The following is a 12,999-nucleotide window of genomic DNA, read 5'->3' on the forward strand; positions in this document are numbered from 1 at the left end:
TTCACGTTTGTTGAAAGATTATAGAAATTAAGACACTATAATTCAACACCATTTTCTTTATTTAAAGATGATCCGTTCATGGTTAACTCACAAGTCACACCATCAAATGTTGTTTTATTTTCCACGGATCATGCCATGTAGCGGGGTCTAGTTCTAGCTTTGTAAAGAAACTTGTTGGAAAGTTTTTCTAGCGTTTGGTATGCAGGAATGAGAAGTGAAATGGAATGGACCATTGTGAAGGAATGAAGAAAAGAGTGTTTGGTTGGTCAATGGAATGGAATCGTCCATTCCAAAATGCATTTCATTCCCTTAAAATCATTCCATCCATCCCCTCTGTTTTTTCCATTCCATTCCCTCTCCACCCTTCATTAACAACACCACAACCCACCACTGTTGCCACCACCCACCACCACCGTTGCCACCACCCACCACCACCGTCATCCGCCGCCGTCACCCACCTCCGCCGCCACCTCCCGCCGCCACCTACCGCCGCCACCCACCTCCATTCCTGCCACCGCCATCGCCGCCACCCACCGTCACCCTGCCACTTCCGATCACCTCCACCACCCACCTTCGATCATCGTCGCTGCCACCTTCGATCACCGTCGTCGTCGCCACCAATCTCCGCCACCGCTATCAACTGCCACCACTCACTGCCACCGCCGCTACCACCTGCGACCACCGTCACCGCCGCTACCACCTCCGACCACCGCTGCCACCGAACACCGCGGTCACCCACCACCACCATTGCTGTCACCACCTGCCGCCGTCTCCACCCACCACCACCGCCAACTGCTGTCGCCGCTACAACTGCCACCTATCACCACCCACCATCATCACCCATCATTGACCACCGCAATCCGATTTTATTCCTTCGTTTTTTCTCGCATACCAAACAACAAAAAATAATGCTTCATTCCATTCTCACATGGCAGCCAAACAAGACATGGAATGGTAATGATCCAGTCCATTATCTCATACGTAAAAATAAGTATCTTGCATATATGCATGCGTATAACATGTATACGAGTTAAAGAGAACAAAAGTAAGTGAATAGACTGAGTTGCTAGAAATGAGGAGAGACCCATATAAAAACTTATACACATGAAAAAGTCATACCAATCCCCTAGATAAAACCGAAGTCGACCTAAACCAAAAAGGCAAGCTCAATAGACGTGGTTTACTATTCATAACAACACTTATAAAATACCCTAGTCACCAAAATAACACAACTTACGTGCCAAAATTGCTAATCCCAAATCTCAAAGGAACAAACCCATAAACCCACCCCAAATTTTCCAACAAGGGAGGTAACGACACCAACCTTTCGTGGGTTATACAGCCAACCAACGTTTCACTTCATCGACGAGTCCGTCACCACTCACCAACCCCATCAATCCCATTTTATAAACACCATCCCCAACCTTCATTTCAATCTCCACACTCCAAAAACCCACAAAAACTCTCACCAAAACCCTCAACAACATGGAGGCTGCAACTCTCTCTCGCATCGGCCTCGCTGGCCTCGCAGTCATGGGCCAAAACCTCGCCCTCAACATCGCCGAAAAAGGGTTCCCTATCTCTGTCTACAACCGGACCACTTCTAAAGTAGACGAGACTCTAGATCGGGCTCATAATGAAGGCCAGCTTCCGTTGACTGGTCACTACACGCCCAGAGACTTTGTTCTTTCGATTCAGAAGCCTCGATCTGTAATTATTCTTGTGAAAGCGGGTGCCCCTGTGGATCAGACTATTGCTGCTCTGGCGGCCCATATGGAGCCTGGGGATACTATTATTGATGGTGGGAATGAGTGGTATGAGAACACTGAGAGACGTATTGTTGAGGCCGCTGATAAAGGTACAAAGAATATATATTTATTATTGTATCATTGTCATACTTAAAGTATATGATTTGATTTGATTTGATTTGATTTGGGGATGTTGATTGGGTTTGTTCTTCGGCTTTTGGGTTGTTTACTTGTTTATATGTATTCATAAATTCTTGATTACCTGCCAAAAGTTAAAGACTGTAGTTTGGGTTAATCCGGCTTCGGGTTAATTCGTTCGGGTTAATCGGATTTCTAATGTTTAAAGGTCTAACCGCAACCCAACCCAACCCAACCCTAATAATAGTCGGTTTTCGGGTATTAGGGTAATGTGTTTGTTTGGGTTTGGTTAATCAGTACAGGTGAAATCGGGTATGGTTAAAATCGACGGGTCTAATTTGATTGGGTTTTCATTGTAATTATAATTATAATTATAGTTATAATTATCCTCATTATACTCTATGCTAATGATATGACGATAAACACTAACTGATAGTTTGATGTATATTCTCTGTGATAAAAGGATTGCTTTATCTCGGAATGGGAGTCTCTGGCGGTGAAGAGGGTGCACGAAACGGGCCGTCGTTGATGCCAGGTGGGTCTTTTGAAGCTTATAATAATATCAAAGACATTGTTGCAAAAGTTGCTGCGCAGGTTGAAGACGGACCATGTGTCACGTACATTGGTGAAGGTGGGTCTGGTAATTTCGTCAAAATGGTTCATAACGGGATAGAGTATGGTGACATGCAATTGATTTCTGAAGCTTACGACGTTTTGAAAAATGTTGGTGGGTTGAGTAACGATGAATTAGCCGAGATTTTCGATGAGTGGAACCGAGGGGAGTTAGAGAGTTTCTTGATCGAAATCACTGCTGATATCTTTAAAGTGAAAGATGAGCACGGTGAAGGGTGGTTGGTGGATAAGATTCTTGATAAGACAGGGATGAAGGGGACGGGTAAATGGACTGTCCAGCAGGCGGCTGAGCTGTCCGTTGCGGCCCCAACTATTGCCGCCAGTCTGGACTGTCGGTATTTGAGTGGTTTAAAGGACGAAAGGGAGGCTGCCGCGAAGGTTTTGTCGGATGCGGGGTTGAAAGAAGAGGTGGGAAGTGTAAGAAGCGGGATCGATAAGAAGAGATTGATTGATGACGTGAGGCAAGCGTTATACGCTTCAAAGATATGTAGTTATGCACAAGGGATGAATTTGTTGAGGGCGAAGAGTGTTGAGAAAAATTGGAACTTGAATTTCGGAGAATTAGCTAGGATTTGGAAAGGAGGGTGTATCATCAGGGCGGTTTTCTTGGACCGGATCAAGAAAGCGTACCAGCGGAACCCTAATCTCGCGAGTCTGGTGGTGGACCCAGATTTCGCTAAGGAGATGGTGCAGCGTCAGGCGGCGTGGAGGAGAGTCGTCGGGCTAGCAATCTCGGCTGGGATTAGTACACCGGGAATGTGTGCTAGTCTTGCTTATTTTGACACTTACAGACGGGCTCGGTTGCCTGCTAACCTTGTTCAAGCTCAAAGGGACTTGTTCGGGGCTCATACTTATGAGAGGGTGGATCGCGAGGGTGCTTTTCATACCGAATGGACGAAACTCGCTAGGAAGAGCGGTTGAAGTAAAAAAGAAAATCGGTAAGGCTTCACCTTGTTGGTGAACTTGTTTGGTGGTTTTTACTGTTTTTGCTTGGATTATTGGTTGTATTTCTTGATGAGGATTATATCGAATTCGGCGTTGCATTGTTGTAGAATTTTCTTAACATTATTAATAAGTTATGCATGCCATTGAAGCTTCATTCTTGTGTTCTGATGTCATATGATTAATTTGCAAAGATTTGCCTTGTTGAATGAGTACCCATTATAACTAAATGGACAAGTGACTTGTAAGTTCATTGAATTGTAGTTGGATACTTAGTAGTTCAATTAATAAAGCAAAAGGAGTTCTATTTAGGTGTGCTCTTGTTAGGTCTCTTGAGGTCAATGTTGACACACAATAGTTATAGTGTTTTATTATATCAAATGAATTCTTTAGTTTTATTATGGATCACGTGTGCCCCTCGATGATTATATACATGAGGAGGCTTTAAATTAGACCCTACAATTTAGATATAAGAATATGGAAAACTTGTACTATTTAGGGTGTGGTAATTACGCTGCAGGGTGTGGGGTCCTCCCCATCCCGTCTCGGTCCGGCGACACCAGCTACACCATCCCCCCCACCCACCCCCCGCGTCCCGTCCTATCCGTCTCACTCTCGACGATGGCGACGAAGCAAAAAATATGGGCCCTCCATAAAGTAGCCGTTAGGATGATAAAAAAAAATTGATTTTCTCAAAAAAGGCAACGGTCAAAAACAACATTTTATATATATTTCAAATCCATTTTCACCTCCATTCACCATTTTTACCCCATTTTTTCATCCCTCTCACTTTATCCGACACTAGAACCGAACCAATTCTCGCAATATTCATCAAATGCATTTGCATCATTCCAACACTCGCCGAACCAATTCGCTCAATTCTCTCAAAATCAAGCCCTTCAACAAATGATGATGCGGGGTGCTTTTAATTTCCCACCAAACCCGACACCACCCGTTCAACCCCAACCGATCCCGACGCAACCCGTTCAACAATCCGAACCCGACGACAATGTGGAGGTTGTTCCCGAAACCCAACCGCTTATAGAAAAAGGCAAACCAAAAAAAGACAAGCAAGTGGTGGGTGACAAACCCGACAAACCGAAGCCGAAACCGTGGACGCCAATCGAAGAAGAAGCCTTAGCTAAGGCTTACATAGGCACGTCTACACACCCGACAAAAGGTTGGTATTTTTTTAAAGTTTATATATTTTTTTAAAGTTTATATTTTTCTTAACAGTTTATAATTTTTTTTTAAGTTTATGTTTTTCTTAACAGTTTATATATTTTTTTTAAAGTTTAAATATTTTTTTTAAAGTTTATCTTTTTGTACACAGTTTGTTTAAAGTTTAAATTTTTTGTTTAAAGTTTAAATTTCTTTAACAGTTTATATATTTTGTTTAAAGTTGCAATTTTTTTAATATTTTTTTTAGAATTATAACTTTAGAATTATTTTGTTTGTTTTTTTAATAGGTAATAATCAAACCGGTGACGGGTTTTGGACCAAGGTTTTGGCGAAGTTCCTCGAGCTTATGGACCAAGGCCCGTATCGAGATATCGATTCGGTGTCGTCAAAGTGGCGGAAAATGAACGGGTTCGTGAATAAATTTTTCGAGGAGTATAATAAAATAAATACAAGTAGTCGTCGTAGCGGCATGAGCGACGAGGATGTGTTCAAACAAGCGTTGGAGAAGTATATGTCGAACAATGGTAATACCAACTTTGCACACGTTCGCGCGTGGGAAATTTTGAAAACGCACCCAAAATGGGCGCCGATTCCCAACGAGGCGGAGATGGCGAAACGGCAAAAAACATTGGAAACGGGTAGTTTTAGCGCCGGTGGATCGGACGCGAGGTGTCACATTAACTTAAATGATGACGCCGAGTTTGACGAAGAGGAATACACCGTACATGAAGTGGTACGTCCACCGGGCCGAGACAAATCAAAGAAGGAGTGGGCCAAGGGGAAAGAAAAGGAAAATGTGGACCCGAAGATGGAAGAATTTATGGAACACCTTAAAACGTACACGGACGTCTCGGCCCAAAAGGCGAAGGCGAAGGAGCGTGCCGTCGAAGAAAAAACTCGTGTAGCGGAAGAAAAGTTACGCGAAAAGGTCTGATTGTCGAATGAGAAAATCCGAATTTCCGATGAAAAGATTCGGCTTAAGGAATGAGAAATAATAACAATGGATTCGATGAGTATCCCGAGCCGAAACGTTCGATGTTGAAAAAACTACAAACCGACATCATGAAGAAACATCAAATTATTTAAGTCTATGTTTTTTTTATTATGTTTATGTTTTTTTTAGTTTATGTTTTTTTAAGTTTATGTAATATTTTTTAATATTAATGAAAATATTGTGTTAGTTTATTTGTTAAATGTTAAAAAAAAGTAGAAGATTAAAAAAAAAAAAAACATAAAAGTGGTGGGGAGGACTATAACTAGGACCATCCTCCATACCCTCTAGTTTTTGTGGGATGGGCCATTCTTGGGAGGATTATGACATGACACCTACGTGGCGGATCATCCTCCCTTGGAGGACCATAACCATACCCTCTAGCCTTAAGATCCACCACTTCATAGCAATCCTTCGTATCATCGACGGGGTTTTTCAGATCAAGAATAATAACCAGTCACAAACTGCCGGTTCGATTCTAAAACCGGTTTCGGATTTTTTCCGGTTATAATTCTAAAACCGGGTTTTCTTACACCTCTACGCAACCCCCCACCCCGTACCTTTTATTAATCCTCCACTGCGCACATGAGTACATGACACCTCGGCGATCTCCTCACACCCCATAACAACGATCCTTATTGATAGTGGTTTGAATTTGAATGGCTTGAAGATTATTGTAAATAAAGATAACATTTTGTTTTATTTTATGAAATAAGTAGGCTACCTTTGACAAATATTATTGTAAATAAAGATAACTTTTTGTTTTATTTTATGAAATGAGTAGGCTACCTTTGACAATTTGCAGGTATTTTAATACCATATATGGAATTTATAGTTTAGTGGTATCTATGATAAGATTTAGAACCATTAGGTCCTTGGTTCAATTCCTAAAGGAGAGTTTTTCCAGAGTTATTGAGTTTTTTTCTTGAACTGGTGTATATGCATTATTGCCTAGTGAAGATGGATATGATCGGCTTGTTCCGCTGTTGACACGATAATACTCCAATAGTCTGTCGATTATCCAACTTTGTGGTTCAAAAAGAAATTAATAACCACCATTTCATTAGGCTAAGATAGGTTTCCATAATTATTTCTAATTCTCTTTCCAAAATTTAAAACTATATATACACTGATTTCTCTTATTTGCATTTTTTTTGTTTGAATGTTGAACACGTTTTGAAGATCATCTAGACATTGTTCTAGACTTTTGACGGTTCTTTGCTATTATGTGTAGCAAAAAACAGTGAAATATTATGTGTAACTAGTTGATGCCCCGCCCGCATTGCGGGGCGATGGCCGAATAATTATCAACCAATTAAAAAAATAGTACTATAGTTTTGTTAGAAAGGAAAACTAAAACGATGACAAGATCGTAAATTTTAGCGGGGGTAAAATCGTAATTTTTAGCTAGGGGAAAACCATATTTTTATTTTGAACTGGGGGAAAAACGTAATTTTGAATTGAGGGTGAAAGCGTAATTTGAATCGAGGGGAAAATCGTAATTTTTTTACATGTTACAATTCATTCATTACAGAAAAGACAAAAAATAAAGCAAAATAAGTTGTTGTGTATATAAAACCTCATTCAAACGAAATACAGTTTACTTACTGTGTGTATGAAAAGTAATATAAACGGTGCAATTACTTGCATTGCTACGTTGCTACGGGATTTGATGAGCTCGGTACGAACCGGTACGGAAAATACCGTTAACGAAATCCCTAAAAGTGGGTACCGGTACCGAATATACCTGGTACGGTACGGATCGGTACCGGTACTGGTACGACACCAGCATTTGAGGGTAAAAACAGATGAATACCGGTGTCAAACCGGTACCGAAAATATAACTGGTTTGATAAATTGAATACCAATACAGGTACCCGATACCAGCTCATTCATTAATAATGTTACTATCCATTAATTCAATTTTTATTACTATATTCATTCGATTATATTTACTGTTCATCTAGTTCTCTTTTTAATATATAGGGCTCAATTATATTTACTGTTCAACATATAGGACAATAAGGTAAAGGTAAATGCTGCTGATCTTACACATATTATGTGTAGGTGGATTAAAAAACAGTGAAATATTTAATTATTTATAAAATTTTCACATGGGTATATATTAATGTGCACATGATGTTAAGTAAAAATGTTTGATTTTGATACCTTTGATTTCTTTACCTTACTAGTTCTGTTACCCGTCGCGTGTTGCGGCGGTGTTATACGCGAAATGATAACATACATACTATAATTAATTAGACTTGTTTTCGAACTAAATTTACGTCAAATCGTATGATAACTCAGATTTATACTTTCAAATCAAAACGTATTACATTTGACCCGATTTTTTTCCAAATAGAATTTACTTCAAATCGTAGTCCAACTCAAAACATACATAAAAAAACATTTTATAATTGACCCGGCTCATTTTCATACAAAAATTACGCTAATGCGTAGACGAACTCGAATTTTATACCGACATGTTCATAAAAATAAAAACGTAAGAAATTAGTTTTAGGGTAAGTTTGGAACTTTAGAAACTTGAGAGGGGTCAAAATGACATTTTCAAAGTTTAGAGGGTTACTTCTGACATTATAGCAACGTTTGGAGGTAGAATGGGTTACATGTGAAAAGTCTGAGGGTTAAAGAGAAGTTAGAATGTATGGAGGCTTTTTTTGTCAAGTTAGAAAGTAGGAGGGTGATTTTTGTCAAGTTAGAAATTTGAGCAGTGAATTTTGTATATTTGAAAAAGTTAAGAGGTGATTTGGTCAAACTTGAAGCCATGAAGGTTTCTTGAAAGATCTGGAAAATGCGAATATTGGCAGTTAATGAAATGGATAATAAATTAAATAAATAATAATAATAATAATAATAATATTTGAATGTGGATGGTGTAGGTTGTGCGCATGGAGTACATGTGCATGTGTGAAAAGTGTTTGGAGTTAGGTTGGTGGTACTGTGGCCACCGACCTTTCTCTTTAATATTATATAAGTAGGGTATGGACCTATTTATTCTAGTTCAAAGGGTTATGCATGATAATTTTATGACCTTGAGATCTATGTATAAAGTTTTTAAAAGACTTAGTTTTTCTATTAAAAAATGGATAGCTGCACTCACAGCTTGTTGTTCGTTTACCTTCAATTTTGATGTTATTTTTATTTGAAGAATTAATGAAGTTATTAGGCTATAGGGTGTGGTTGGAGCCCCATGGGGCTTTATCAAGTCCACCTAAGCTACACGTCAGCGCCATGTCACCCCTGGGGCTTTATCATGCCCCCCTTTAAATTGCAGGGTGTGGATGAAGCCCCATGTCATAATTACCTAGTTATTTATTTATTTAAGTATTTATTTTTTTAAATTAAATGGCATTTTTAATAACTAGAAAATTAAAAAAAACTAATTTCATTAAAAAAAAACATAAGATACTAGAAAAAAAAATATAACATACTAAAAAAAACACAACATACTAGAAATAAAAAACTACATATATTTAGCCTGAATTTCTGCATTACGAGCCTCCAAAATGACTCGGTCCTCCTTTGGTAGATGTGACACATCCCTTGCGAGAAAGTCCATGTCTCTTTGGATTTGTTTCTCCATTCTCATTTCTTGGCATTTTTCCCTAATGGAGATTATTTGCTTGAGACCTGCCTCGAACTCGCTCATCTTTGACGGGCCATCTGATGTAGTACACTTTCCACGTGCCTTGGCCTTGCTTTTATCCCTACCAGTTGGACGAGGCAGCTCTTGTGGTTCTTCAAACTCGTCAGCATCCTCATTTAGATTAATTACTGTACGAGCATCGGACCCAGATGGTTCGGTGGTGGATGTCGATTTGGACCGTTTGGATCTAGGGCGGGTTGGGTCGAACGGTGGCACAAGATGCCACTTTGGAGATTTGAGAAGAAGCTCCCATGTGGTTACCAACGTAAACATATGCCCATGGTGCAATCTATATCCAACCTCACCCGTACGTGGGTCTCGGCGATAGCGGTCCTCTTGCTCATTGTTTTGCGTATTTTGCCAAAACGGATTGGTCGGGTCCCATGGGTTGTTGGGAAACATTGTTGAGAATTTTTTAAAGATATGAAGGGAATTGTATAAAAAGTGAGGGAGAAAGTGAGAGGAATGAGGTGAAAAAGTTAAAGAATAGTGGGTATTTATAGTGTTAATTTGTAAATAAAATGGAAAGTAATTTTTTTTTAAATTATGACCGTTTTCAACGGTCAAATGTTAAATGCTCCTCGGTCCACGCGAATAAAGCCCGTTACCATGCTGGCGAGCCTTTAATGGCGCCCCGCCATAGCGCCGGGGGTGTGGTCCGATAGTGCCGTGGGGCGTTATAGATGCCCAGCTGGCTTGGGTGGCACCCCCACACCCTCCAGCCTTAGAAGAGACTGAAAAACATTACTAACAAGCTGTGGAAACTATTTTGAAAAATGTTGATAATAGAGTATATTTGCGTAAATAGAGATAGAATTTTGTCAATAACTTTGTAATTGTCTCTTCCCTAAATTATGGCAATTCAATTGAGCCATAACATTCTTCATGGTATCAAGAGCCAAAACCCTAAACATCCCTCCCACCAAATTTTCTTTTCTCTTGATCGCCGCCGCCTGGACTTCTCTTCCTCTTAGCCGGTGATGCCTACCCATCTAATCCATCTACTTCCCTTACACTCCACTGTTCCACCACCCCCTATCCCTCACACCTAAAAATTCCTACTGTGCATCCATATATTAACATGCCCCCTATCATTCAACCCACTGTTCCACCGCCCCTTATCCTTCACACTTCGGCCCATACCCCAAACCAACCCACTGATCCATAGCCCCACACCCTTACACTCCAACCCATACCCCTCACCAACCCACACCTACATCCCCACCGCCTACACCTACCTCAGCCCACCACATCCCTATCGGCCCAAACCCTTCATCGGCCCACTCCAGCACCTCGCCTACCCCCTCCTCTCCTACGGCCTCTAGCCCACCCGCCGATCAAACCTTCTCCTCACTCACTGCCTCCCATACCGGCCCACCCCACCCAACTCCCAGCTCCATTCCGGACCCTCCACCCCTCCCGCAAACCCATACCATACACACTCGCGCAATGTCTGGTATTTCTAAACCAAAGCAAATATTCAACCATTCCACAACATCCATCGTACCAATCCCTGCCAACCCCATGTGACAACTATCAAAATTTCAGGTATTTGTACAACTATTAAACCATGATTAGTGCTTAATGATTGTGCTGAATTACAATTAGAGACTTGAATTGCCTTCTGATTATTACTATGACACATACATGTGCATCACATATTGCTTAATGTCATATCATTATTGCATGAGAACTTTATTGACTCAAATGATGAACAAAACACAGTTAGCACAGTTATCAGACAAATCAGGAAAATGCTGACGGAGTTCAATACATAGATAGACATTGTGTTGAGACGCAGAATGAGCCAGAAACCCAGTAATACACTAGTATAGTGTGTAGGAAAGTAAGGATCACAAAACTGCCTTCCTAGAGATAGTTAAATGGTCCTGAATGCTTTCCTAAGTGTCGGGAATTAAAACTGTCACAAAAGGTAACATAAAGCACACTAAACTGCATAGTTTAGCACCTTAACGAACCGGTAACCAACCGAACAACCGGACACTACCCGAAACACCAAATTTTCACTAGAAGCACTGTTTTAACATTACCAAGCTAGTTATGGTTCCCGAACATCATAACACATCACATAACATCTAGTAACTAATACACCTAACCAAATACTTGAAATCTAACTATTAACTAACTTATAGTTTAAACCTAGCCTATACCCCCCCCCCACCTAGTAATCGGCCCAACAAGGACCCCACCATTGGATTTTATTATGTTATTATATTAGACTGTGTTGGCTCTTTAAGAACATATAAACCATTCGAAAAATATGTATGGTTGGATTAGAAGATAAACCTCAAGAACATAACCTCTCATTTCATCAACATCACACAACACACACACTTCTCCTTCCTTTCTTTCTTGGGTTCGGCCGAGAACAACAACAAGCATAATCATCATCATCATTCATCTTCATCCAATTCTACATATATACAAGGGTGTTAGAAGGTGCACAAGGAAGCTTGGAGCTTTCAGAAGTTAAAGGACCTTCACCATTTGCTTTTATCCACTTCTTTTCTTCTATTGATCATCCCTAGCCTTGAGCTAGTAGTAAGAACACTATACTCTTCATTTTACATCTTGTTTAAGTGGTTAAAAGATGATAGATGATGTTAATCTTGAAGAATACTAAGAAACATGAACTTGAAACATGAACATAAGCTTAAAATCTTGAAGAAATCATGTTGTTTAGTGTTGTTGTGATACTTGATGATTGATTGTTTATGTTAATGATGTAGATCATCATATGATCTTGCTAGATGATGATTAAAAACATAATCTAGCAAGATGAGAGGATGAAAATGTTAGAGATTAATAGATCATCCTCATGAAAGACATGAGCTTGAAAGAATAAATTGTTTTCTTGTAAAATGATGATTCAAGTAAGATGTAAGTCTTGTAGATCTAAGATTTCAAGAATGATTTTTCAAGAAACCAAGTTAAAAATACAAAGTTTATTTAATCTTGGTTCTTAAAGAAATCAACCATGTTTTTAAAGGTTAAACAAGTGTAGAAGCACATATGTAACAAGAAATATCCAAGAAGAAGCATTTTTAGAAAATGTGATCACAAGTTGTAAAGAACTATTTTCTTTAAAAATGAAGTTTTTTAAATAAACAACCACACTTTAAAGGGTAACTAAGCTTACTAGATACACTAGTAAGTTACTACAAATTTTTATAAATTTTCAAGTTCATGAGGTAGTAGTTTATGCTTGATTTTGGCAAATTGGTAAGTATAAATTGATTTGTTGATTGATTGTGTTGATTTACAAAAGAAAATGATATGCCTTGAAGGCATGGAAACCTCCATTTTTAGGGGGAAACTATGGCAAAAATTTTCAAAAAATTAAACACTTAGAAAAATATTTTTAAACAAATATTTACAAGTATATTTCAAACCATGAATTTTTACATAAAGTTCGCCATAATTTTTGTTAAAAAAATTATAAATATTGGAGGTTGGTTTTTATAAATAAAAGTGACTAAATATGTATTTAGGAAATATATATTTAGAAATCACCATGTATGTGATTATTTGTATATTATGTGTATTAGTTATATTATTTTAGGACTTGAAATAATATAACTCATCAAAATACCAAAAAATACAATCCAAAATATTACCAAAATTCCAAGGAATAAATATACAAAGAATATCCAAAATATTGGTGAAACCGAACAAAG

The 12,999-nt window shown here is 39.0% G+C and overlaps 2 protein-coding genes across 2 annotated transcripts; both read left to right on the plus strand.

Annotated features, from left to right (window-relative positions):
- The first annotated feature begins 1,303 nt into the window (after positions 1 to 1,303).
- Positions 1,304 to 3,622, plus strand: LOC110920292 (6-phosphogluconate dehydrogenase, decarboxylating 3, chloroplastic). The gene is made up of 2 exons (XM_022164512.2): positions 1,304 to 1,858; positions 2,350 to 3,622. The coding sequence occupies exons 1-2, from the start codon at positions 1,486 to 1,488 to the stop codon at positions 3,438 to 3,440; spliced, it is 1,464 nt and encodes a 487-aa protein (XP_022020204.1). The 5' UTR covers positions 1,304 to 1,485; the 3' UTR covers positions 3,441 to 3,622.
- Positions 3,623 to 4,367: 745 nt separating this feature from the next.
- LOC110904921 lies at positions 4,368 to 5,577 on the plus strand. The gene is made up of 2 exons (XM_022150788.2): positions 4,368 to 4,641; positions 4,931 to 5,577. Exons 1-2 carry the CDS (start codon positions 4,368 to 4,370, stop codon positions 5,575 to 5,577), a joined length of 921 nt encoding a protein of 306 aa, XP_022006480.1.
- The last annotated feature ends 7,422 nt before the right edge of the window (positions 5,578 to 12,999 follow it).

The sequence above is a fragment of the Helianthus annuus genome, chromosome 2, assembly GCF_002127325.2.
Source record: "Helianthus annuus cultivar XRQ/B chromosome 2, HanXRQr2.0-SUNRISE, whole genome shotgun sequence".
Lineage (NCBI taxonomy): Eukaryota > Viridiplantae > Streptophyta > Magnoliopsida > Asterales > Asteraceae > Helianthus > Helianthus annuus.

What these genes read in the sequence shown, in the direction of transcription:
- LOC110904921 (XM_022150788.2), top strand. Translation starts at nt 4,368, where the DNA reads ATGATGATGCGGGGTGCTTTTAATTTCCCACCAAACCCGACACCACCC. An exon ending in GTCTACACACCCGACAAAAG is followed by an intron (nt 4,642 to 4,930) that starts GTTGGTATTTTT and finishes TTTTTTTAATAG; the next exon opens with GTAATAATCAAACCGGTGAC.
- LOC110920292 (XM_022164512.2), top strand. Translation starts at nt 1,486, where the DNA reads ATGGAGGCTGCAACTCTCTCTCGCATCGGCCTCGCTGGCCTCGCAGTC. An exon ending in TGTTGAGGCCGCTGATAAAG is followed by an intron (nt 1,859 to 2,349) that starts GTACAAAGAATA and finishes CTGTGATAAAAG; the next exon opens with GATTGCTTTATCTCGGAATG.